General features: G+C 41.1%; 1 protein-coding gene across 2 annotated transcripts; it reads left to right on the top strand.

Moving 5' to 3' along the window:
• On the top strand, positions 1-26,486 carry ASB9 (ankyrin repeat and SOCS box containing 9). Of its 2 annotated transcripts, XR_012641409.1 has the most exons (8): positions 1-381; positions 8,522-8,601; positions 9,351-9,458; positions 12,089-12,239; positions 14,052-14,186; positions 15,046-15,237; positions 23,123-23,324; positions 24,866-26,486. XR_012641409.1 is itself a non-coding variant. In XM_074967291.1 (7 exons), exons 1-7 carry the CDS (start codon positions 288-290, stop codon positions 24,880-24,882), a joined length of 777 nt encoding a protein of 258 aa, XP_074823392.1. In that variant the 5' UTR covers positions 1-287; the 3' UTR covers positions 24,883-26,483. The 2 variants fall into 2 exon arrangements, 1 of the variants encoding a protein (XP_074823392.1); XM_074967291.1 differs by lacking the exon at positions 23,123-23,324 and having other exon boundaries at positions 24,866-26,483.

Here is a 26,486-nt window from a genome sequence, read left to right as displayed (position 1 = left end):
CATCAGCCACATCCCTCGCTTTGTACAGTATGGTCTGTCTGATCTCTGGCTGCACACCAAGTGAATGAGGAGGTGTTTTGTTAAATCTGCACACAGGTACTCGAGTTACTCTGAAACTGCTGCCGGTACCAAGTTCCAGTCTGCTGCGAAGTCTGCTTGACTTGCACACACGGAGTCTGCTTAATAGATTACTTGCATAACTAGGATTTTCATCAGGGAGGATGGAATTTGAACTCTCAAGACCAACTGTGAAGTGAAATAACAGAAATTTGACTGCCCAGTGTGCAATGGATGGTGCAGGAGCAAAGGGAAATGCCAGTAAATACCAGGGAGTGGAAGGACAGTCACATGCAACTTCTCTGTCAAATCCACTGATGAGTGGTAAGTAATATAACTGTATCTATCCAAACAATCTTCCAGATAGTCTTCTGGTGGTGATGGAAGGGCCATGGATGGTATATATGCAGAGCTTCAGAATTGTATTCTCCCAGAAGGCTTGTTTACGTGCAGTTTGTAGGCAGACATCCGTGTACGTTATTGCATTTTAAATGGTATTTATTATGCACTATTAGTGCTTTCTGACAGTAAAAACCAAGCTTTATTTTTAAGCACTTCACAAATATTAGGAATCTGAGCAAAGTAAAATAAGCATTACAATCTGAGCTGGACATAACTGAAAAAGAAGTTGCAACGTGGGCATGTTTGGTTTGCATTATTGCCAGCTGAACACTCAGTGTTAGCTCAGCAAAAAAAGTTCCTCTTTTGTTTTTAAAGATAGACTAAAGAATCTTTGCTAGTGGCATTACAGATATTTGTGGATTATTCTCAAAAGGCCAGGCTGTGAACCCCTTTCTGTCACTGATGAGTAGTTACTCACACAAGTTGCCCCATTCTGTTCACCACTCTGCGTAAGAGGCTTGCAGTCCGGCCCAAAGTGTTTGAAATACAAACAATCTCTTTTCACATACAGCTTGGTTAGTGGTGTTTCACTTGGCTTTCGGGGAGGCTTTCAGTTCATGGCTAGTGTGCTGGGGGAGGAAAAATGAAGGTAACATGCAGTAACATTGTAGTATTCCTCTTTCTTTCATGAGAGCTCTGGAAATCTTCCATTTGTTACTAAACTAAAAAAGAATGATGCAGTTAGAATATGAGGAGAACTACAAGGCCAGCTGCAGCGCAGAAGTGACCAAGGTGTCTGTACTGCTGTCTAGGTTGATTTTGTTTTTTGTGGGGTGGCGGAATAGTGCTAACAATAAAATTCCAAATGAGTCTGGATTTGAGATGGATTCTTCCTAAATGGATGAGAGGTTTCCAGCATCTAGAATGAAGGAGGAAAGTCTGTGTTTGTACAGAGCCTAGCACAATGGGAGCCTTGTTCAAGACTAGGGCTCACAAGCACTATGGTAATATAAATAATAAATAATCATATGATGAAGCAAAGGGTAGTGGCACTAATTTAAGGATTCAAAATAATATTTAGACAGGAATTTTCAATGAGGCCTAAGAAATTAGACACCCAGCTCCCATTGAAAGTCAGTGCGGCCCAGGCTCAAGGGATGAATACCTGCATAACCCATGGCAGACCCCCGCGGTCCGGGGAACTCCACATTGGGAACCACTGCCACAGCCTAAATACACTAGTATGCAACACAGGGAAACTGCGAACACTTAGACTAAGCACACAGCTCCAGATTGTGATGGCATAACTATGCACTTTCACTCTTGTGGTTACTCTGTTGTCACCTGAATCCTTGTGAATGTATACAATAGCCATGTAGTTCACACATCTGTCTGTAATATGTGTATTTGCATTATACTTCTGTCAGGATAAGCTTGGGACACAAGGTGTAGGTAACAATAAAAGATCAGAGTCTAACTCAGAAAAATTTTCTCAATCCAAAATTTGGAAATGATCTGTAAACATATCTCTGCTGAAGCTCATGCAGACTTTGTGATGGCATTGGTTTCAAAATGGGAAAATTGAAAGGTTTTTGAAGAGACTGAATACAATACAAGCGGTAACCCTACGAGGAATGAATATGCGATGTTGCCAAGGGAGCTTGAAGAGGCTATACTGTAGGGTTAAGACTGACCCAGAAGAGTAGAAGAAGTGTGGGGTTTAAGCCCTTAGATTAGTGACATCCTCATCCCAAAATGTTTCACTAGAAAAACGCCAGTACCTGAGCTGATACTAGTAGTATTTCTGCTCTTCAGTTTTCAGTTGTTCCTTACTGCTGATTCAGGTTTTCTCATGTGGGTGCTCAGAACAGCATGCCTGACAATCATTGACCCCACACTGAAAAATGTGGGACTATATTATCCGTACACCCAACAAATGAAAACCACTTCCATGACGTCTATTGCAAATGAGCAGAGACAGCTATCCCCATTACTCTGACAACTTGACTATTTCCTTATTCTTTAGATGATCCCACATTCCAGCCTGGAAAACCACCATATATTGTTCATGGATAAATGTGATTTAATAAACAGTATTCTACAGACATTGTTTTTAAAGCAAAATCCACAGAATTATGAATAGCATATTGCCCTTCATCAATCAGTGTAGCATGGCTTGGGCCCACTGTGGCACTATCCATATGGGGACAGATCTTTAGCTGGTGTACGGTGCTGTAGTTTCAGTGAAGCCAATGCCGACTTGCTTGTGAAAAGAAGTGAGACACTACCAAATTAAAAAAAATATAATTTTCTCCAGAAGTACCACAAAATGGGTTATTCAGAAAGACTTACTGCACAAATGTCGGCACTCCATGCACTGACTGCCACCAGGAAGGGTGCACTGAGGGCATGTCGTTCCTCCCATTTGGCCCATTGACTCCTCTAGATTCCACAGATCTAAGTAATCTTTTTTTTTTTTAACAGAGGAGTGAATCTTTTTGCCCCTTTGAATTCATGATCTTTGTCTGCATTCCAGTCTTTCTCTCCTCTACTGAGCTGATTTCAGCATGCCCTCTTTCAGCGACATAACAGGAGATAAAGTGTTCACCTCTGGGAAAAATACACTGGCCCACCTGTTTGTCCGTCTGCGATAAGAACCCCTATTGTAAGAGCTTTATTCCATCTTCAGCAGTTAGTTCAGACTTGTCTGCCAACATGCTGTACCAGGTACCAGTAAAGATATTTCACTCTGGCCTCAAACCTGCTTTGAGCTGTTCACTTTGGGATAACAATCAGAGTTCCACTGGAATTGCTCCATCCTTTCTCTTAGCCCCAGGATGACAACCCCTTTAGAACAAGTATTGTTGAATTGTTATCCCAAGAGAGTTGCAGAGCCTGGACTATGCACGCCAAATTCCTTTCAATTTACTTTGTTTGAATAATATAGTAAGCCTCGCAGATTGGACTATTGTTATCAGATGTGTGCGACTATTACCTTTTTGAATTGCCACTTGGTAAACTGCCCAGAGGCTTCAAGTTTGGGAAAATGTGAAATGCCTTAAAATGTGCCTCATTTTTGTTCCTTTAATAACTCATTGTTTCAGACAGAACAAAAGCCAAATTCATCTAGGATATCCCGATACCACCATCCCTAAAATATTACCATTCATGAGTTACCTGCTAAAGAACTTTATAAATCACAGACATTACACTAGTATATGTCCAAAATTGCCATCACGTGTCTTTGTCTTGTGTCGACGTAATATCTTTCAGTTGTTATAATTGAAAATAAAAGAGGAGTAATCCAGCAGCTTTGGTCCTAGCTACCTAAGTCAGTGGAGGTATCTAACTAGCAGTTCATGGCTTAAAAGGCAGTGGCTGCAAGCAAGGCATTTTCTGTGTCAGGTCCAGGACTCTCAAACATATTTGTTTCCTCTCTTGGTCCACCAGAGCTGAGGTTTGTTGACCTTATGTGCTTGCTGAAGATCTCTGTTATTCTCTCAAAAGGGTAAAGGATTTTTGGTAGCTTATTTGATTACTTATGGGGGACTCTTCATGGTTAAATGTTTTATTTCACGTATGTGATACTGATTGAATAGTGTGGTCAGATGGTTCATGCCACAAAGCCTTTTGTGTTAAGGATATCGATACTTTTGCTGTTATTTCAGTATTTGTAGAGGTGCCTAATGCTAAGAGAATTAATGTTAAATAAATTAATAGATTCAGCAACCAGAGAAATTAAACATAACAGTCCATAAACATAAATGTGAGTATTCTTTCACATATTTGTGTGGATCTACCAAGTCCAGGGATGGATGGCAAGTCTTATGAAATATATCCAATTGCTCTTTTGCCTGACAAATCCCAAATAAATCTGTCTCTCTCTTTAAAAAAAATAACTTGCCAATTCCTGTATCAAATTGTAACCATAACAATTTCCCCAGTATAAAAGACTCTTACAGATCCTATCACAGCCATTCATGCTGACAAATTTCCGAGCAAATTTTTTCCATCAAAACCTTCCAAATGTCAGTGCATTTGCAGACTGTGACATGTCTAGTATCAAATTTTAAATACCTAGACTCCCTGGAACCAGTAATTCAAATCCTAGCTTGACATAGGACTTCATCTTTTAAAGGTAGATAAACTGACTTCCATCTATTTTACTGTATTTAGGCCTTTCAGACAAGATCTTAAAACCCAAGGATGTGTTTGCTTATGTGGACATGAATGATCTCAGAGCAGTTCTCACAGTACTAGGGATATCTCCTCATGTCCTTGGATGAAATTTCACTCCTCACACCCTCTACAGCTATGCAGTGTGCTGGTTCCTGGATTGTTGCTAAAAGTTGTTTCCATTTCAGTGTTTTGCTTTAGGCCTGAAATCATGCAAGGGAATCTGGGGGAGTGCAACACTTGCACCTGCTTCGGATCCTGTTTACTTCAGTTATCATTTGCAGAGCCCTTTGAAAGTCTGGGGCTATGTTTTTGTTTGTTTTTAAAGTGGCTGAGACAGGATAGAATTTAGTGAGCCGATGTTATGGTGGTTTAGTGTTGCTCCAGAGGAGCAAATCAGTAAGAAGTTGGGTGGTTCTTGCCTTTTGGGAGAGCCCACTCTCTTCAGATCCCTCCTTAAAACTCAACTTTCCCCAGGAAGCCCACCAATGCTAATCTAAAGCACTCTGACCTTCCCATTAAGTGTTAAAAATAAGCAAACAACATGCTAAGACAGATCCTTCCTCCTGGTCTCCCCTGTACAGTTTGCATCTAATTTTGTGGCTTTAATGGTACAGAGTTAGTCGGAAGAGAGCCTGAGACATAAGCCCTTGTATTAGAGGCCTGGTATGAGGCAGGACCTGCTTACAGAATTTGGCAAGAACTGGGCTGATATTGCAGAAATACACATTTCTAAGAAGTAGTAAGCACAGAGTACTTACGCAAACACATTTTGATATTAAGTGGTACCAAAACATTCTGATATTAGGATGGTACAAAAACATTTCCCAAGGGTAACAGGAACACACTGATTCCTTTTAAAAGATAAGGTTAGGATGACAGTATGTAATAGAGATGTTTTGATTTAACCAACATGTACAAAGTGATGGGTAATAACTAGGGCTGTCAAGCGATTAAAAAAATTAATCGCGATTAATCGCACTGTTAAACAATAATAGAGTACCATTTATTTAAATATTTTGGATGTTTTCTACATTTTCAAATATATTGATTTCAATTACAACACAGAATACAAAGTGTACAGTGCTCACTTTATATTTATTTTTGATTACAAATATTTGCATTTCAAAAAACAAAAGAAATAGAATATTTCAATTCACTTAATACAAATCCTGTAGTGCAATTTCTTTAAAATGAAAGTTGAACTTACAAATGTAGAATTATGTACAAAAAAAACCTGTATTCAAAAATAAAACGATGTAAAACTTTAGAACCTTTAAGTCCACTCATTCCTACTTCAGCCAATCACTCAGACAAACTAGTTTGGTTACAATTTGCAGGAGATAATGCTGCCACATCTGGTTTACAATTCACCTGAAAGTGAGAACAGGCATTCGCATGTCACTGTTGTAGCTGGCCTTGCAAGATATTTATGTGCCAGATGCGCTAAAGATTCATATGTCCCTTCATGCGTCAACCACCATTCCAGGGGACATGTGTCCATGCTGATGACGGGTTCTGCTCGATAACAATCCAAAGCAGAGCGGACCGACACTTGTTCATTTTCATCATCTGAGTCAGATGCCACCAGCCGAAGGTTGATTTTCTTTTTTGGTCATTCGGGTTCTGTAGTTTCCACATCGGAATGTTGCTCTTTTAAGACATCTGCAAGCATTCTCCACACCTCGTCACTCTCAGATTTTGGAAGGCACTTCAGATTCTTAAACCTTGGGTCGAGTGCTGTATCTATCCTTAGAAATCTCACATTGGTACCTTCTTTTCATTTTGTCAAATCTGCTGTGAAAGTGTTCTTAAAACGAACATGTGCTGGGTCATCATCTGAGCCTGGTATAACATGAAATATATGGCAGAATGCAGGTAACACAGAACAGGAGACATACAATTCTTCCCCAAGGAGTTCAGTCCCAAATTTAATTAACGCATTTATTTTTTTAACAATCATCATCAGCATGGAAGCATGTCCTCTGGAATGGTGGCTGAAACATGAAGGGGCATATGAATGTTTAGCATATCTGGCACGTGACATTGTACATAAGAAGCAGTCAGCATTATCTCCTGTAAATGTAAACAAACTTGTTTGTCTTAGCAATTGGCTGAGCAAGAAGTAGGACTGAGTAGACGTGCAGGCTTTAAAGTTTTACATTGTTTTGTTTTTGAGTGCAGTTATGTAACAAAAAAAAATCTACATTTGTAAGTTATACTTGCACGATAAAGAGATTGCACTACAGTATTGGATGAGGTGAATTGAAAAATACTATTTCTTTTATCATTTTACAGTGCAAATATTTGTAATAAAAATAATAATATAAAGTGAGCACTGTACACTTTGCATTCTGTGTTGTAATAGAAATCAATATATTTGAAAATGAAGAAAAACACGCAAAAATATTTAATAAATTTTAGTTGGTATTCCATTGTTTAACAGTGCGATTAATCACGATAAATTTTTTTAATCGCAGTTAATCTTTTTGAGTTCATCGTGTGAGTTAGCTGCGATTAATCAACAGCTCTAGTAATCACTAGCCACATCAGGGAGCAGTAACTAGTCAAAGGTAGTACGTAACGTGTTTGTATTAGGGTATAAAGATGTATTTTAGAGGGAGTTTATTTGTTCAGCGGCGTGAGGAATGGAAAGTCCCACCATTCACTGAGTTGTGTCCATTGTCACGGGCATACATGTCTTCGGGCTTGTCTACACTGGCAGTTAACAGCGCTGCAACTTTCTTGCTTGGGGGTGTAAAAAACCACCCCCCTGAGTGCAGCAAGTTGCAGCGCTATAAAGCCCCAGTGTCAACAGTGCCCCAGTGCTGCGCCGCAACCACACAAGACACTTTAAAGTGCTGCCATGGCAGTGCTGCTGCTGCAGTGCTTTAGCGTTGCCAGTGTAGACTAGCCCTTAGTATCCCCATAGAGCAGTGGTGGGCAACTTGCAGGCCGTGGGCCTCATGCGGCCCATCAGGGTAATCGCTGGCGAGCCACCAGACAGTTTGTTTACATTTGCGTGGCCACCCGCAACTCCCACTGGCCGGGGTTCGCCGTTCCCGGCCCATGGCTGCTGCTTCCCGCAGCTCCCATTGGCCAGGAACAGCGAACTGCGACCACTGGGACTGCGGGCGGCCGTGAAAATGTAAACAAACTGTCTAGCAGCCCGCCAACGGATTACGCTGACAGGCCGCATGCAGCCCACGGCCTGCAGGTTGCCCACCACTGCCATAGAGTCTGCCAGGTGCTATTACCGTGCACTGTCAACAATAAACCTGTCCTCGTGCCTTTGTATCTTAACGGATCTTGTAGTCATTGGGCAGTTCACTTGAGGTCAGCTGTGCCAGCTGTCTGCGCAGAGCTGGGACGGCACACAGGAAGAACACACACACGCAGCCAAACATCTAACCACGCAGAGCACACAGCAGATGTTTAATTCCTTCTGTGATTACGATAATACTGACCACCAAAACTTGAGGTACAAAGTCAATGGGTAACACAATTACCCCTGGGTATTTTGGCACCAACCACGATCAACTGTTGTTAGTTCTAGCCCATCTCTGGCTATTAGTAAATAATTTAGCAGCTGCAACCTTTTCAGAATATCTTCCTTTTAAAATTACTCTTTTGTCCTCCAATGGGAACTTAGTTGCTTAGTGCTTGTTTAAAACACTATTTGCATTCTCATAAAATGTACCTTGCTTTTTCCTCCCTCCAAATGAGTGAAGGCTGGCAGCTCACGGAATAAAACACCTTGACCAGAACCATTGCTACTGCTGACTGCAGCAGCAACTCAAGCAATGTATCTGGAAATCAGATAATACTTAGGAATCGCATGAGAAGGAAGCAGATTTACTACATTTCCGGCAGTCACCCAGTTTAGATAAAGTCAGGTGATGAAATAGTCCATGAAATTCTTGACCCTTCTCTTCTCTTTCTGCAGATTTTGTTTCAGACTGGTCTCCCTTACATGATGCCTCTATCCACGGGCGTTTGCTTGCTCTGAAGAAACTCATCACTCAGGTATCGTTTTACTGGGGAGATGAACATTCTGCTGCTTTGCTCATTGGTCCCATTGTTGAATGCAGGCTGGATTTTATATTGTAAGGTATCTGAGATTAGTACAGTGAACTCCACTTGTGATGGATGGTTTTATGATAGCTAACTTATTATCTATGCAAAGCCATATAAATGAAAGCCTGGATTCTGCAAGCAATTATGAATGTGCTTAACTCTTGCACAAGTATTCCCATTGAAGTCCCCAGGACTACTCATATACTTCAAGTTAAGCACATGTGTTAGTGTTTGCAGGATTAGGGCCTAACTGAGCTATATCCTTCTCTCCTGTTGAGACACCGGTTGGAGGAGAGCAGTTATTGGGGAAATGCCCTGTGTTTGATCTTGCAGATCTCATGAGACTCTGTCATAGTTGAAGGATTTGTGGTAGAGCTAAATAAAATATTTGTAATGCAAGGTTTGCTTTTCCATCAAAACTCGCTCCTGAAATCACGGAGGTTTCCGGAAAACAACTTGATAAAATTCCAGAATTTCTTGACAAAATTGCAAATAAGATATTTGCAAAAATCAAAAGGTCACTTTTATTTGAGAAGTCACAATTCTAAATCTTGATGGAAAAGGTCACATGGCACAGTGGGTGATGTAAAAGGCTGGAAGCCAAGATCATTCAAAGACATTTAAAATACGTAAAGCACTATATAAGTGATAAGCATTACTGTTATTGCCTCCAATAATAATTTCTGTTATTTTACAAGGGGAGCAGTGTTAACCTCATTACAGCAGATCATGTGTCTCCTCTCCATGAAGCCTGCTTAGGGGGCCATCCTGCTTGTGCTAGTGTCCTATTAAAACATGGGGCTCAAGTAAGTATAACACAGATGTTTAGAAGCATATCTATGAAACTCAGTTTTCCCTGCAGGGTAATAATTGGTTTAATGAACGATGAGAAGAAAACCATAGGATTGCATGTTGAGATGTCTACAGTGTGTTATGTAGGAGGAATTGTGTGATGTGAAGGAATGTACCACAATGAGTTAAACAATAAAAAGACCAGTTGTATTTTTAAAAACGCCTATTTCAAGCTCCTGATATTGTAAGCTGTGTGAAAAGAATGAACCCTGCTAGAGTTTTCTGAACCAAATTCTAATATCAATTAAAGCCCATTTACACTGCTCTGGTGGTGTAAAGGAGCGTAATGTGGGTGTAAATACCATTTACATTTTGAGGCCCCTTTACACTTTTGGAGGAGTGTAAGTATAACTAAGATCCTGGGTCTTTTCGATTTTTTTATGTAATTATTTTGGCTGAACCCATATAGTGAATAGCCATTCCAAAAAGCCCAGTGAGATTTAATTTATAATAAAATATGCTTTGATAAAATATTAAATATAAAATTTGATACTGTGCATGTACACGGTGCCTAGCTTAACTCTAAGCATATTGCCACTTTTTACATAAAAGACACTTCTTTTTTAATAAAGCAACAAAAAAGTACAGATTTAAGCAGCCCCTGCCATTATTATTATTTATATTTTGGTTTCATAGATTCTAAGGTCAGAAGGGAGCATTGTGATCATCTAGTCTCGTGTAACACAGGTCACAGAACTTCCCTAAACAAATTCCTGGAGTGTATCTTTTAAGAAAAAACATCCAGTGTTGATTTAAAAATTGCCAGTGATGGAGAATCCACCATAACCCTGGATAAATTGTCCCAGTAGTTAATTACAAGGGCCCTACCGAATTCACGGTCATGAAAAACATGTTATGGACTTGAAATCTGGTCTTTTGTGTGCTTTTACCCTATACAATACAGATTTCATGGGGGAGACCAGTGTTTCTCAAATTCGGGGTTCTGATCCAAAAGGGAGTTGCAGGGCGGTCTCAAGGTTATTTTAGGGGGCCCATGGTATTGCCACCCTTACTTCTGCGCTTCCTTCAGAGCTGGGTGGCTGGAGAGCAGCGGCTGGTGGCTGGAGAGCGGTGGCTGGTTGCTGGGTGCCCAGCCCTGAAGGCAGCGCCCCACCAGCAGCAGCGCTGAAGTAAGGGTGGCAATACCATCCCATGCCACCTTACTTCTGTGCTGTTGCTGGTGCTGGTTCTGCCTTCAGTCCCTTCCCTACTCCACGGCATCCAGGTGTCTGGTCTGCAGGTGATGCTGTCCAGCTGTCCAGCTCTGAAGGCAGCACCGCCACCAGCAACAGCAGAGAAGTAAGGGTAGCAGTACCACAACCCCCCCCCAATAACCTTACGACCCCACACAACTCCTTTTAGGGTCAGGACCTCTACAATTACAACGTCATGAACTTTCAGATTTAAATAGCTGAAATCATGAAATTTATGATTTTTAAAATCCTATGACCATGAAATTGACCAAAATGGACTATGAATTGGTCGGGCCGTATTAATCACCCTCAGGGTTAAAAATATACACTTTATTTCCAGTCTGAATTTGTCTAGCTTCAACTTCCAGCCATTGGATTGTGTTATACCTTTCTCTGGTAGGCTGACAAACCCATTATCAAATATTTGTTCCTCATGTAGGTACTTACAGATGGTAATCAAGTTACCCCTTAGCCTTCTCTTGGTTAAGCTAAATAGATTGAGCTTCTTGAGTTTAGTGTTGGTTCTAGGCACTTACCAGACATATAGAAAGAGACAGTCCTATCCCAAAGAGTTTATAATCCTGCAAAAACGTATGTGCACGCTTAACTTTATACACGTGATTAGTCCCACTGATGTTAGCAGGAGAAATCACATGCATATATGCACCACAGGTGTAAATATGCAGGATCAGTGCCTAAAAAAAAGCAAGAAGCACATAAAAAATGGAGAGGAATGGAGACAATATACAAGCAAAGTGTCCAGAGTGGTGATGTGTGCAAGTCTCATGGCATTTCTGTTTTTTTCCCCCCCAACAGAAAGTATTGACTTTTCAGTGAAAAATTTAAAACTGAATATTTTTGTTGGAAAACCAAAAATGTTAATTCACAAACGTCACCACAGTATCTACCTCCTGGGAGTTCTAAGTCAGGTGCCTCATGCCCACCTTCTCTTCGATGGGCTGGGCTCCCTGGTCGGACTACATTTCCCATGATGCGCCATGGTCTCCTCTCTTGCTAAGCCACCATGGTACATCATGGAAGCCCCTACCATGGTGCATCATGGGAGATGTGGTCCAGCTGGAGAATCTGGCCCATACAGGGCAATGGGGGCATGATGATCCCAGAAAACTCCCATGAGCACCATGGTAGTATTTCTGACTCAAATAGTTTTTGGGTTTGGGGAAAAAAAGTGTGTTTTTCCAATGAAAAGTTGATTATTTTCAACAGAAAGTAGACACTTTTTGCAAAAAAAAAAATTTTTTTTAATTGAATACTCTCAATATTGCATAGAAAAAACAGTTTTGATGAAAATATTCATCCAGCCCTAGTTAAAATATTCCCGGATCATTACTGTTTTTAAAGAAACTACTTGCCTGTTGTTTTTCCTTCAGGTGAATGGAGTTACTATTGATTGGCACACTCCTTTGTTCAATGCCTGTGTCAGTGGCAACGTGGCCTGTTTGAATCTATTATTACAGCATGGAGCCAGCCCACATGCACCATGTGACCTGGCTTCCCCTATCCATGAAGCTGCTAAGAGAGGTAGGTTACTCAGTCAAGAGTCGGAATTACTTTTCCTTTTACCAGCACCTTGCAGCTGAAGCTAGTGAGAGAAAGGAAAGATCGGTCGGTATACTGAATTCATGTAAAATACAAATATATCATTGATAGAACCCTGATACTTGTCCTCAGTGCTGATATCACAGTTTCTACCTTCCTGTCTTCATCCGTGACACCTGCTCCTGGAGTCCCTAATCAGCTCCTGAGGTCCTGGGTGTATGAGGTGACCTCTCTTAACTTCGTCCACCACACAATCTGGCTCGCAAGCCCCCACACCAACTTGCACTGCTGCGAGGGATCCTTTAACCCAGTGGTTCTCAACTCTGGTCCACCGCTTGTTCAGGGAAAGCCCCTGGCGGGCCGGCCGGTTTGTTTAACTGCCACATCCGCAGGTTCGGCTGATTGCGGCTCCCACTGGCCACGGTTCGCTGCTCCAGGCAAGTGGGGGCTGCAGAAAGCGATGTGGGCCGAGGGATGTGCTGGCCTCCCTTCCTGCAGCCCCCATTGGCCTGGAGCGGCGAACTGCAGCCAGTGGGAGCTGCGATCAGCTGAACCTGCGGACGCAGCAGGTAAACAAACCGGCCTGGCACACCAGGGACTTTCCCTGAACAAACAGTGGACCAGAGTTGAGAACCACTGATCTAACCCAAACATTGCCCTTGGGTCTCCCACAGCTTAACTACTGTCATTTGGGTGGAGGAAAGGGTGCAGGTGTTTCCTTATCTGGTACTTATCTCTCCTTGGTCCCCCAAATGGTGCTGTTCATTGGAGGGGAAAGTATCCCACCAAGAGTGTTGCTCTGGCCTCCATCTACCATAGCTTAACAAAACAATTTTAACAGGTTGAACTTGAACTCCTCACCTCCTAAATTAACAAACTTGTCCACCATAAGGAGAATTCTGTGAAGAAAGAATTACTGTGATTTTTCTGAAAGCACTGGAAATCAATACAAATTTTCACAGACACTTGCATTCCCTAGTAAGCACTTCATGAAGCAAGGACTTGCATTTTTACTACTGTTCTAGTCTTATGGACAAGAAGACTGCTTTAGTGCTTTGATGGTGAACAAATGCCAGCTACTACTTTCCATTAAGTATTGAGAATGGATAATGATCTCACATTAGCTAGCAAAAGGCATACTGAAATGAGACCCCCATAAAAAGCAAAATATTTCAGCTAATAAATGAGATACAAGAACCTAGGAAGCAACTGGGCTGCCTTGCAAGGACCTTCCCTGATTTGGCTTAGCTGTTCCTGTTTTTCAGTGCAGACATTACCCAACAAATAAAATGCATTCCTTTGAAGATGTCATGGCATAATTTGGTCATGTGTGTAATGTAAACTCCCCCCCGCCCCTTACATGGTAATATTCCTAATGGCTATTGTTCCCTTGACCAGACTAGAGAGAGAAAGAGAAAACGAGGATTCCAATCTCTTGAAAAGAGACTGGGGAAGAAGGGGCCATTACAGACAGGAAATCAAAAATGGCAGAAATGACTGGATGAGCACCTTTGAGACCATTATTGTCTGTGAGTTGTGTCACCTGCTGCTTCTCTCCTCCATCCCACCAAAATGATTCATTATGGGATGGGTAGAGAAAAGCATTTTGAATGTAGCAAAATCCTGGGGTCCGGGGAGAGACAAAAATGGAAATCTAAAATCTCTTGCCAAATCAATGGAGCTTTACTGATCTACACTGGGGAGGGGAGGGGGGTGAGTTATCTGGGCCACAAAATGAGGATTGTTCAGAAACCCCTTATTTTTATTATTTGACCTTCCTTTATCCTTTCAAAGGACATATTGAATGTGTCGAATCCCTCACATCCAATGGAGTAAATATCGACCTCAACATCAAACACCTGGGTACTCCACTGTACGTGGCTTGTGAGAATGAGCAGGTAGCCTGTGCCAAGAAGTTACTTGAATCAGGTAAAAAAAAAAGTAAAATGATGTTCTTTTATTTTCTGTAACATCTCTTTATACTCTGTCCTCATCCCAGGCTTAGGGGTGCTCACACACTGGAGTTCTGAAACATGTGAATCGGGTAGGTAGCTCTGGGAATCACATTCGGAATGTTAGGTTGACTAGAAGGGATATAGCCACACAACTCCCACTGAAACTACATGCACCTCATGCAGGGGGCCAGACTGCACTGAGCCCTGCATTCTTGGATCCTTTATACACCAGTGCAAGGGCTGGACACAAACATGGTCATCCATTCAGCAAGATGCTGAAGTATGTGCCTCACTCGTAGCACGAGTGGTCCTGCTCAGGTCAATGGGACTCCTCATATGTGTAAAGTTAGGCACATGCCTAAGTACCCTACTGAACTGTGCAATCGCATCATGCAAACACCGGAAGACCGGAGCACCACCCACAGTGCTAGCAACTCCACAGGTGGTGGGAAAGGGGATGTGGGGACTGAGAGTGGAGCTATGTCCCTTCCCTACTCCACAGCATCCAGGTGTCTGGTCTGTGGCCCGTAAGAGGGTACAGCAGGTACCACAGCTGTTTGTGGCCCCCCAGAGCAGAGGCACAGCCTGAGGCAGAGTGTCTCAGGGAGCTTTCATTGATTCACGGAACCCCATCATCCCATCCCAAAACAGGCAGTGGTTTAAAGCCATAATCGAGCCCCTAACTATTAAAATCCATCTCTAGGAGTGTAGTGGGAACCTCCATTGCTGCAGGTTGGTCAGAGACCTAGGAGGTAGCAAAGGAAATGGGATGTTCCAGCTATGACTTTTATTTTATTAATGTGATCATATTCTTGATCCTACTTTATTTTCAGGAGCAAGTGCAAATGGTGGCAAAGATCTGGATTCTCCTCTCCATGCGGCTGCCCGGAATTCCAACGCTGACCTGGTGCACTTGCTCATTGACTTTGGAGCTGACGTGCGTGCTAAGAATGCAGAAGGCAAAAGGCCAGTGGAGCTGGTTCCACCAAGCAGCACTTTAACACAAATATTTGTGCAGAAAGAAGGTGTCCTTTAATATTTGTTTTATTCAAAATCATAACCCATAGGTGACTGAAAAAAGGGCACATTATTTACTATGCTGCACTTCATGTTCTATATCATGGAGCAAAACTGAAAATAACTGGGCTCAGTTCTGCCCTCAGATATTTGGACACAATTTCCATTAGCATCAGAGTATTAATTTATGAAATATTATTCATTATTATTATTATTGTTTTAAAAGACTTTATGGAGAGTCCAGCCTCGGCAAAAAGGAATTTCCAGTCACTACAAATGCTGTAGAGTATTATTTGGATCCCATGCACCTGTGGCCCCCAGAGCTTTTCCTGAGAGTCCAGGGCATCAGTGAACAGACTTGAAGATTGTAATGTGTCACAAAAATGAGCTTAGGAGACATATTAAGCAGAAGAACTTAATCAACTGGGAACTTTCCTCTTTTTGACTATCAGTGTTCTTGGGACTGGCCCTAAATCCACTGAAGTCAATTGGAAACTTTTCATTTACTTTAGTGGGTTCTGGGTCATTCCTGGGTTGCGTTAAGCTAGTGATTCTCCTTGGAGCATGTTAACAAATTTGCAAAGGATAGAAAGTAACCTCAAATCATCCAGTGAGAGTTGAGCCCGATTACCAGAGAGCAGAAATGTACCCACTGAGTTTAAATAATGTAATTTTTGTGGTACAAGTCCAGCAAATGCCAGGAAATTCTGTGTTAAAGTACAGTTGGGAAGCTTTTAATTCATGCAGTATAAAAATGGTAAATGGACTGTAACCATGATCTAATTCCTTGCCTTTTGCTTTATATTTGTGGGTCAAAACCTTAAGAAGTAGCAAAATGTGTCTGAAAATTAATTTCTCTGTGTAGCTTTTTTGAAAAAGGTTGTAAAATACATCCCAAGAGGTGGTACAATAAGTATATATGGTATGTGTTTATTAAGGTCCTATATTATGTCCTGTAGAGTCCAGCCCTTCTTCCAATCCTTAGGTTTGATTCTTATTTAAACTTTTTAAAAAGCAGCTATTATTTACCTGTAAATCAAAATGGTTCCAAGTCCATTTTGTTTTATTGGGTATATTATATTCAAGAATTCTGGGGAAAAATCCTACTTGTTTGCCTGGGAAATGTGAACAATGCCTCTGGTCAATAGAGTTACATTCCTATAATGTATTCATTTAGAATACATTAGCCCTCTGTGGAGAAAGAAGTGGTTCAGGACTATTTAGAAAAGCTGGACGAGCACAAGTCCATGGGGTGGGATGCGCTCCATCTGAGAGTGCTAAAAGAGTTGGCGGATGTGATTGCAGAGCCATTGGCCGTTATCTTTGAAAACTCATGGAGATCGGGGGAGGTCCTGGACGACTGGAAAAAGGCTAATGTAGTGCCCATCTTTAAAAAAGGGAAGGAGGAGGATCCGGGGAACTACAGGCCAGTCAGCCTCACCTCAGTCCCTGGAAAAATCATGGAGCAGGTCCTCAAGGAATCAATTCTGAAGCACTTAGAGGAGAGGAAAGTGATCAGGAACAGTCAGCATGGATTCACCAAGGGCAAGTCATGCCTGACTAATCTAATTGCCTTCTATGACGAGATAACTGGCTCTGTGGATGAGGGGAAAGCAGTGGACGTGTTATTCCTTGACTTTAGGAAAGTTTTTGACATGGTCTCCCAGCGTATTCTTGCCAGCAAGTTAAAGAAGTATGGGCTGGATGAATGGACTATAAGGTGGATAGAACGCTGGCTAGATTGTCGGGCTCAACGGGTAGTGATCAATGGCTCCATGTCTAGTTGGCAGCCGGTATCAAGTGGAGTGCCCCAAGGGTTGGTCCTGGGGCCGGTATTGTTCAATATCTTCATTAATGATCTGGAGGATGGCGTGGATTGCATCCTCACCAAGTTTGCAGAGGACACTAAACTGGGAGGAGAGGTAGATACGCTGGCGGATATGGATAGGATCCAGAGGGCCCTAGACAAATTAGAGGATTGGGCCAAAAGAAATCTGATGAGGTTCAAGAAGGACAAGTGCAAAGTCCTGCACTTAAGATGGAAGAATCCCATGCACCGCTACAGACTAGGGACCGAATGGTTAGGCAGCAGTTCTGCAGAAAAGGACCTAGGAGTTACGTGGACGAGAAGCTGGATATGAGTCAACAGTGTGCCCTTGTTGCCAAGAAGGCCAGTGGCATTTTGGGATGTATAAGTAGGAGCATTGCCAGCAGATCGAGGGACGTGATCGTTCCCCTCTATTTGACATTGATGAGGGCTCATCTGGAGTACTGTGTCCAGTTTTGGGCCCCACACTACAAGAAGGATGTGGAAAAATTGGAAAGAGTCCAGCGGAGGGCAACAAAAATGATTAGGGGACCGGAACACATGACTTATGGGGAGAGACTGAGGGAACTGGGGTTGTTTAGTCTGCGGAAGAGAAGAATGAGGGGGGATTTGATAGCTGCTTTCAACTACCTGAAAGGGGGTTCCAAAGAGGATGGATCTAGACTGTTCTCAGTTGTAGCAGATGACAGAATGAGGAGTAATGGTCTCAAGTTGTAGTGGGGGAAGTTTAGGTTGGATATTAGGAAAAACTTTTTCACTAGGAGGGTGGTGAAGCACTGGAATGCATTACCTAGGGAGGTGGTGGAATCTCCTTCCTTAGAAGTTTTTAAGGTCAGGCTTGACAAAGGCCTGGCTGGGATGATTTAGTTGGGGATTGGTCCTGCTTGAGCAGGGGGTTGGACTAGATGACCTCCTGAGGTCCCTTCCAACCCTGAGATTCTATGATTCTAATTTCCTATGGAGGCAGTAAACAGCATAGAATCATAGAATACATAAATACATTAGCAGTTAGTATCATTATGTTAAACAAGATACTGCTGGTATAATCCACCACTATATTACTCCAATTTTATGCCAATGTGACTCTGTTGAGATCCGTGGAGTTACACCAGTGTAAAACTGAAATAATACAGTGATAAATCAGGCCCTGTGTGTGTAGTCAGTAATATTATGAAAACAATCACATGGTGATGCATGGCAGAGATATTTGGTCTTTCAACACTGTATGTTACAGAACTCAAATCCTCTTTCTATTAGACTTCTGACTCGTATCACATGTGTTTATCTGAGATAAAAGAATATGTCATGCATGCCTAGGGAGAAGCCACAGAACCACATGTAACATTGGAAGGACTGAGTTGAGAGGGCTGGACAATAATTAAAGTTTCTAAGGGAATTTCTGCTTTTACAGTAATTGAAGCCTGCGCTTATAAAATTATGGAGAACATTTTGCTACTGAGTAGTGCTTCCCAAATGTTGTTCAAAATTCCTTTTTCTGAGTAAGTTCCAGGTTTGCTAGCAGCTGGTTTCTAAATTGTCTGGTCTGAAGCAATTGAAAACAGATGTGAAAATATGCAGCCTCTTGTTTAACGTTCAAGTTCCCTTCCTGTAGTGTTACTTCCTTTTGCTTTCATTCAGATTCATTCTATGAGCATGGTGATCTCTGGTACAGGCAGCAGATGAGCTGTAGTATTTCTCACACTCCTGGGCAGCCTCCATTATTCCAGTAGACTCACTTGCTAATCAGAATTGGTCTCCATTCTGTTTTCTTTTCCTCCATCTGGTAAATGCTTGGAAGGCTCTACCTACAAATGTGCAGGAAATGGTAGCATCTAGGGGTTTCTACTTCAGTAGACTATTGGCCAAAGTACCACCCTACAGTCACCCATATGAACAGTTACAGAATGTTGTTGCCCCAATGTAATGTTTCTCTGCGTATGTTTTCTGTCTGAATGATACAGACAGTTGTGCGTGTGTTCCGGATAACTCACTAAATTAACAAATAAAACAGCACTGCATTGAATTACCTTGAATACAAGAATTACCTTACATTTTCTGGTTATTTTTCAGGAGAGTGAAATTGATTTTTTTTTTAAACTTTTCTCTTTTTCAGTGAAACATTTCTGCTTTTATGGGAGTGTTTTTAAACTTTTAAGAAGTTCTCAAAGAGGCATTTACTTACGCCGGAGCAAAATAAAATGGACAAAACAGAACGCACGATGTAATATTGCAATAGTCACTCCTGTTCCCATTGATGTCAATAGCAATTTCAAAAGATGAGCCTGGGAGTTTAAATTCATAACTTTTCTAACACTAAAAATCATGGACTGAACAGAGACACTGGATTTATGGCTTATTACAGCAACCTGTAACTCACTAACTCCCTCTTTTCGTCCTATGACTGAAGGGGTTTTGATGGGCCACTCTATCTTGATTGGTCCCTTAAAATATGTGCTAATGACTTTTATCTGTTCCACCTTGCATTTAGCTGTGATGCTCTGAGTACATTTCCCAGACCTGAAAAATTCTTGTTTCTGTCACCAACAGAAGTTGGTTCAGTAAAAGATATTACCTCACCCACCTTGTTTGTCTAATTGCAGTTCTGCCAGTTTCAGTCAGATCAGACCTGGATTCGCCACTTCATAGATTCATAGATATTTAGGTCAGAAGGGACCATTATGATCATCTAGTCTGACCTCCTGCACAACTCAGGCCACAGAATTTCACCCACCCACTCCTATAATAAACCTCTAAGCTATGTCTGAGCTTATTGAAGTCCTCAAATCATGGTTTAAAGACTTCGAGGTGCAGAAAATCCTCTAGCAAGTGACCCGTGCCCCATGCTACAGAGGAAGGCGAAAAACCTCCAGGGCCTCTTCCAATCTGCCCTGGAGGAAAATTCCTTCCCGACCCCAAATATGGCAATCAGCTAAACCCTGAGCATATGGGCAAGATTCATCAGCCAGATACTACAGAAAATTCTTTCCCGGATAACTCGGATGTTACCCATCTAATAGCCCATCACAGGCCATTGGGCCTATTTACCATGAATATTTAATTACCAAAACCATGTTATCCCATCATACCATCTCCTCCATAAACTTATTGAGTTTAATCTTAAAGCCAGATAGATCTTTTGCCCCCACTGCTTCCCTTGGAAGGCTATTCCAAAACTTCACTTCTCTGATGGTTAAAAACCTTCGTCTAATTTCTAGTCTAAATTTCCTAGTGGCCAGTTTATATCCATTTGTTCTTGTGTCCACATTGGTACTGAGCTTAAATAATTCCTCTCCCTCTCCGGTATTTATCCCTCTGATATATTTATAGAGAGCAATCATATCTCCCCTCAACCTTCTTTTAGTTAGGCTAAACAAGCCAAGCTCCCTGAGTCTTCTTTCATAAGACAAGTTTTCCATTCCTCGGATCATCCTAGTAGCCCTTCTCTGTACCTGTTCCAGTTTGAATTCATCCTTCTTAAACATGGGAGACCAGAACTGCACACAGTATTCCAGGTGAGGTCTCACCAGTGCCTTGTATAACGGTACTAAAACCTCCTTATCCCTACTGGAAATACCAATCCTGATGCATCCCAAGACCGCATTAGCTTTTTTCACGGCCATATCACATTGGCGGCTCATAGTCATCCTATGATCAACCAATACTCCAAGGTCCTTTTCCTCCTCCGTTACTTCTAATTGATGTGTCCCTAGCTTATAACTAAAATTCTTGTTATTAATCCCTAAATGCATGACCCTACACTTCTCACTATTAAATTTCATCCTATTACTATTACTCCAGTTTACAAGGTCATCCAGATCCTCCTGTAGGGTATCCCTGTCCTTCTCTAAATTAGCAATACCTCCCAGCTTTGTATCATCCGCAGACTTTATTAGCACACTCCCACTTTTTGTGCCCAGGTCAGTAATAAAAAGATTAAATAAGATTGGTCCCAAAACCGATCCTTGAGGAACTCCACTGGTAACCTCCCTCCAGCCTGCCAGTTCACCTTTCAGTAGGACCCGTTGTAGTCTCCCCTTTAACCAATTCCCTATATACATTTCAATTTTCCTATTGATCCCCATCTTATCCAATTTAACTAATAATTCCTCATGTGGCACGATATCAAATGCCTTACTAAAATCTAGGTAAATTAGATCCACTGCGTTTCCCTTGCACCATACATTGTCTTTTAAACTTGTGTAACGTGGGTGTAAAATGCTGCTGTTCTGACTTGGAACAGTCTTGCATTCTCTGTGCACAGTTGCAAATGGCAGCATAAGATGCAAAGCAGTGGCGAATGAAGCCCTGTATATTTACCAGGTTCATTAATTCATGTCTCATTAATACTGCATGTTGACAGTGCTCTTTATACAGCCGTTTGATCAGTAAAATGGTCTTTAAGAGAACCGAGCCAGCTGTGAAGAACTGCTGAAAAAGTGGTAGCTGGAGTGTGGAGGGACACTGAAAAAACAGCTGCTTTTTCAAGCTGTTACCCAAAAGCAGGACCAGCTGCTTCCATAGTACCTTCCACTCCCTTACTCACAGCTACTGCCAACACAGCTTCTCTGGTGACCACAAATGCCCTTATCTTCTAGCTTCTTTTAGAAAATCTTAACTGGGACTGACTTTTAGCTGATATCATCGTCTCTGCCTCCCTGATCCCATTTCACTGATTCCCTCTTGCTTTCTAAAATGCCTCATAAAGCTCATCTCTTTCTTCTTACACTGCTTAAACCCATCCCAATCCTGCCTTCCCTCGTTAGTGCATCCTGCTTGTCTGCTCTCCTTATCTACTCTGACAGTAACTTTTCTGTTGCTGTAACTGCTGTGTATGATGAGACAGCTGTACAAATGACATGTTATATGATCCAACTGCTCTGTATTTAAATACGTCATAATAACTACCTCGTAACAAGAAGGGTAAGCCCTCCATTAAGCACGTTATTCTGTTACATTTAAATAAAAGAGATAGATTCTTTACTAGGGCTTGCATTATCAGCATGAGACTATTTAATCTTGAAGGTTTAAATAAGGGATTATATATTGCGACTCTTGCTATGTGTTTATCACAGTTATACTGTTATGAATACTTCTGCAGAAACCAGTGGGCCGCAAACTTGAATCTCACTCAAGGGAAAGGATTTTGAAGGAAGCATTAATCATCTCTTATTTTCAAGCAACATAAAGACATTTGTCTTATAGCTTGTAGGAAAATAATATAGCTACTAATCATACCTGTATAAGGATTAAGAATGACTGTGTTTGGTTCTAAGACAACACATTTACCTTTCAGAGTAGCAGCCGTGTTAGTCTGTATCCGCAAAAAGAACAGGAGTCCTTGTGGCACCTTAGAGACTAACACATTTATCTGAGCATAAGCTTTCGTGAGCTACAGCTCACTTCATCGCATTTACCTTGTGGGCTTGACTTACCACTGCCTTGCCTCTTGTATGGTCATTTACACCTGGGCAACGTGGGGATAAATGGCTTCTACTGGGGTAAGTCAGAGGAGATTTCTCATTTGATAGTGTTTCGCGCCTATTTTTGCACTAAAGTAAATGACTGCACCAGGAACATAGCAATGGGGAATCGGTCCCTGTGTGCTGTTTTCAGTATTCAGCTACAAAATCTATTTATAAATTACAATCTTTCTCAGAGCCGGCACTAGGCATAAGCAGACTCAGCAATTGCTTGAGGTCCTGAGCCGCTCACGGGGCCCCCTATTTGCTTTTTTAGTATGTGTTGTGTGTGGGGGCCCCCCCAAAAATATTCCAGCGTAGGGCCCCCAGTGGGCTAACACCACCTCTGATCCCCCTTAAAAAACTAACTACCTGCTCCAAACACCTTATGACTAAAATGATTTGGTAAAGAATTTCTAGTGAGTTGAGCTTTTAGGAGCCTGCGGGAGCTGAGAGCTTGGGAATGTTGCCCTTAAGTAAAGCTGGTCTAGCCTGTACTACACAAAAGCTGGCCTTGTTACAAATCTACAGTTTCAGTTCTGTGACAACTGATCTTGGGGCAATAAAATCACATGTTATAACTTGTCTTGTGGCATCTTTCTCCAGGGCCCCTGTCCTTGATGCAGTTGTGCCGCCTGTGCATTAGGAAGTGCTTCGGACACAAACAACATCATAAAATAACTGGACTTCTGCTCCCGGATGAGCTGAAACATTTTCTTCTCCACATTTAAACATTTTGTATTCAAAACCATACCAGTAAAAATAAGGCGAGGTTTGCCATAGTGTTGCCAACTCTTGCAATTTTGCTGTGAGTCTTGTGGTATTTGATGTTTCTTTGAAAGCTCCAGCTGCTGGAGTCATGTGCTTAGATGAGAATCTCAATTTTCGTTAAAAAAGAAGTAATTTTCTAGCTCTCGTGGCTGTGGAGAAAAGCTTGATAATGTGACCCAGCTCAGAAACCAGAAAGCAAGTAACATGAGGACAAAATTTATCATTTTTGTAAAGAAAATCTCATGATTCTTTGAGGCCTGATTTTTGAATGCTTGGGGTTGGCCATACTGCACCAAGTACATGTACTAGTGCAGTACAAACATCATCTCAGATTTAATAAATAAGAAGGATGACTGAAGTCTTGCTTTAAGCAGCAACCACCTAGGATGCCCATGTTGGCCATAAAAGATGTTCCGCAGTCTCGTTGCCCTTTATGTGTAAGGAAACGGAGCCAATTCCAACCCTGAAAAGCAGGTAGGGAGATCTGGCGTGGGAAAACTGGTTAATCATTTGGAGCAGAAAATTCAACTCTTTTAAAGATGATCAAAGAATTTGCTGAAAGTTTCTTCCTTAAAATTCAAAGAAAAGTAAAGGAAAGACAGTGAATGTCAATTATTTTATTGAGTTAGGTTATTTCTGCCCTTCATGTTTTAAACATGAAAATATTAACTAGTTCTTAAAGAATATTCTGTGTTTTCAGAATACCCAACAGTGCATATAGATGAGCACCAGCCAACAGCAATCTATTCACATGGGCATCTGAAACTGTTAGGGGTTTACATTATTGTCATTACAGCATAGAGATCTTTGTTGAGGGTAGCTTCCTGCAGTGGGGAAATAGTAGGAAAATTATTTTTGATCAGCCATTAAAAACACTTATTCACTGATGTGTTTTGAGACTTAATGGCCTCCTATCTCAGTATAATTTCTCCCTTAAGGATACATTTTTCAAGGACACACGTTACCACATGTTGGCAAGGAGGAAATGTTCTTCGCTTTATGGTTTGAATGAAAAGTGAAATTTCCTAAGGATTTATCAGCAGGTCATCAAAAAGGACAGCTTCATTTTTTTTTCGTCCAGAGAAAGTTACCAAAGAGTTCATTCGAAGGGTGAAATAAAAATCTTTCTTGGAAAACATTCTACCTCTTTCTTAACATTTCCCACATGAGAGAGAATAGAAACAACTATCTTTAGTGTAGAATAATATAGTAAATAATGAAAACATATAAATAGTTAGAAAAGTCCATCCCATATAAATACTTTGAAAACTCTAGTTCTTTCCAGTCTTTCAAAACTAAAAATAAAATTAGAACAATAGTAATCTCCCCCCCCCTCCATTTTTTTCTCCCTAGTTTAATTTGGATGTTGGTCAACCAAACACAAAGGTTTAAATTCTGTCTCCACTGAAGTCAATGGCAAAACTCCTGTTGACATTAGTGGAGCTGGATTTCATCCAACAAGACTCAATTTTAGATTTATTCACAAATACTCTACAATACTCTTTGAGCTCTGACTATGCTCTTTTGGGTAGAAAGAATGATTATAGTGTATTTTAGCTATTCTCTCTCTCTCTGCAGGTAGCTCTCTGCATTGACTCTCTGTTCAAAGAATGTTTGAGTCTGAATAGAGATGGATTTGAAGCAAAACCCCAGAACTGCACACTCTGAATTTGGGAAAGTCTGGATCAGGATCTGAGTACAAACATTCTAGCTCAGTCTCATCTCTAATTCTGAATCATGGTGCTTTTATACAGTACTTAAGCATTAATATACCAGGTGCATATACTTCTGGGATATCTCCATACTGTCCGTCTCAAAAGAATACACGTGTAGACCCGAATGCTACAATTCAGTAAACACTTTCAAAAATAATTTTCTCCTTTTCCAACTGCCAAGACCTCACTAGGATTGTGTTTCCCAAGCAGAAGCTGACTGCATTACTAACATGCAGAGTGTACGAAAATGGTTTGCATTCAGTGCTGGTGATATCATTAACTTCTGCACGAGGAAATACAGAGTCCTTAGCATGTAAAAGAAGGACACACAGCTTTTCAAATAGAGCATCTTGTTTAAAACTTTTCCAATATACCTGTATGGTTTACACAGTTGCCAAACATGGGAACTTTAATAGGATGTCCAAATTTCACAACTGTATGCTCATATTTGGTCCTTTGGTATGTAAAATGAGCATTTACATCCCTACTTGGCATACAGATGTGGGCTATAGATACCCTGCTTAAAGGCTTGATCCCATGACTATTAAGATAACAAGACTACTTCCACTGATTTCAGTGAGCATTGGATCATGCTGTAAATACCCACATTTGAAAACTAAATATTCAGCTCTCCACATTTTAGGATCAGAAACAGTAAGTAATTTTTTCTCAACAGTTTTACCAATTACTTTTAAACTTCTGATTTTGTGACCTCAATCAGTGTGTTTGTAGGGCTAAGCTAATATCCTGAGATGCTTAATCATATCAGGTGGTGAGGGCTGGTTTTTGAGATCTGTTTACCTTTTGAAGATTTAATAGCTTGGCTCTGTTTACCTGAATCTTTTTATCTTGTATAACTAGGATGAATTCCCTATGCTCATTTTCCATCATCTCAATATATTTATGTATTTATTTATTTTTAAATCATTCGTGATTGACACTGATGGATTACAGTTTTATGCACAGATATCTTTGAAGCTATAAGGTAAACTTAATGAAATCTGGAGCTATTTCCAAACTTGAAATCATGCCAAGTGCCACTCAGTGTTTGAAAGACTGTCATGAATATATTTTTGTAGATTCTAGGCTGTCATTTTGTTAAAGGATTCTATTTCAGCAATTTTTAACAAGACTATTCAACCACTATTGTACATGATGTTTGCTCAAAATATATTGTGTACATTCTAAGTTTGGTTTTCATTTTTTAATTAGCTTACCAATTTTGCATTATGTTTTAATATTCTGGAGTCCTAGGTTGAGGTCTAATACTCTGGCTTGTAACAGGGAGCTAACAACTTTATTAATAGTATACAGACTCTCATCATAAGGTGGAATCCTGTCTGAGTCTGGGACTCTTGTAACCACAGTACTTTCCCTTTAAAATGTCTGAAGAATGCTGTGATAAGAGCTGAAGCAGCTGTTTGTCCCCTGAACCCACGTGGGAGCTGGGTCGCTCTTGAAGATTTCAGTTGTTCCTACACTAT

Source organism: Natator depressus, chromosome 1, assembly GCF_965152275.1.
Source record: "Natator depressus isolate rNatDep1 chromosome 1, rNatDep2.hap1, whole genome shotgun sequence".
Taxonomy (NCBI): domain Eukaryota; kingdom Metazoa; phylum Chordata; order Testudines; family Cheloniidae; genus Natator; species Natator depressus.
The sequence above is the reverse complement of the archived record's forward strand: the minus strand, read 5'-3'. Positions and strand labels throughout refer to the sequence as shown.

Excerpts from the sequence above, each read along its gene's own strand:
- ASB9 (XM_074967291.1), top strand. The coding sequence starts at position 288 with ATGGATGGTGCAGGAGCAAAGGGAAATGCCAGTAAATACCAGGGAGTG. Across the intron at positions 8,602-9,350 it reads TGAAGAAACTCATCACTCAG|GGGAGCAGTGTTAACCTCAT; the intron begins GTATCGTTTTAC and ends TTATTTTACAAG. Across the intron at positions 9,459-12,088 it reads TATTAAAACATGGGGCTCAA|GTGAATGGAGTTACTATTGA; the intron begins GTAAGTATAACA and ends TTTTTCCTTCAG.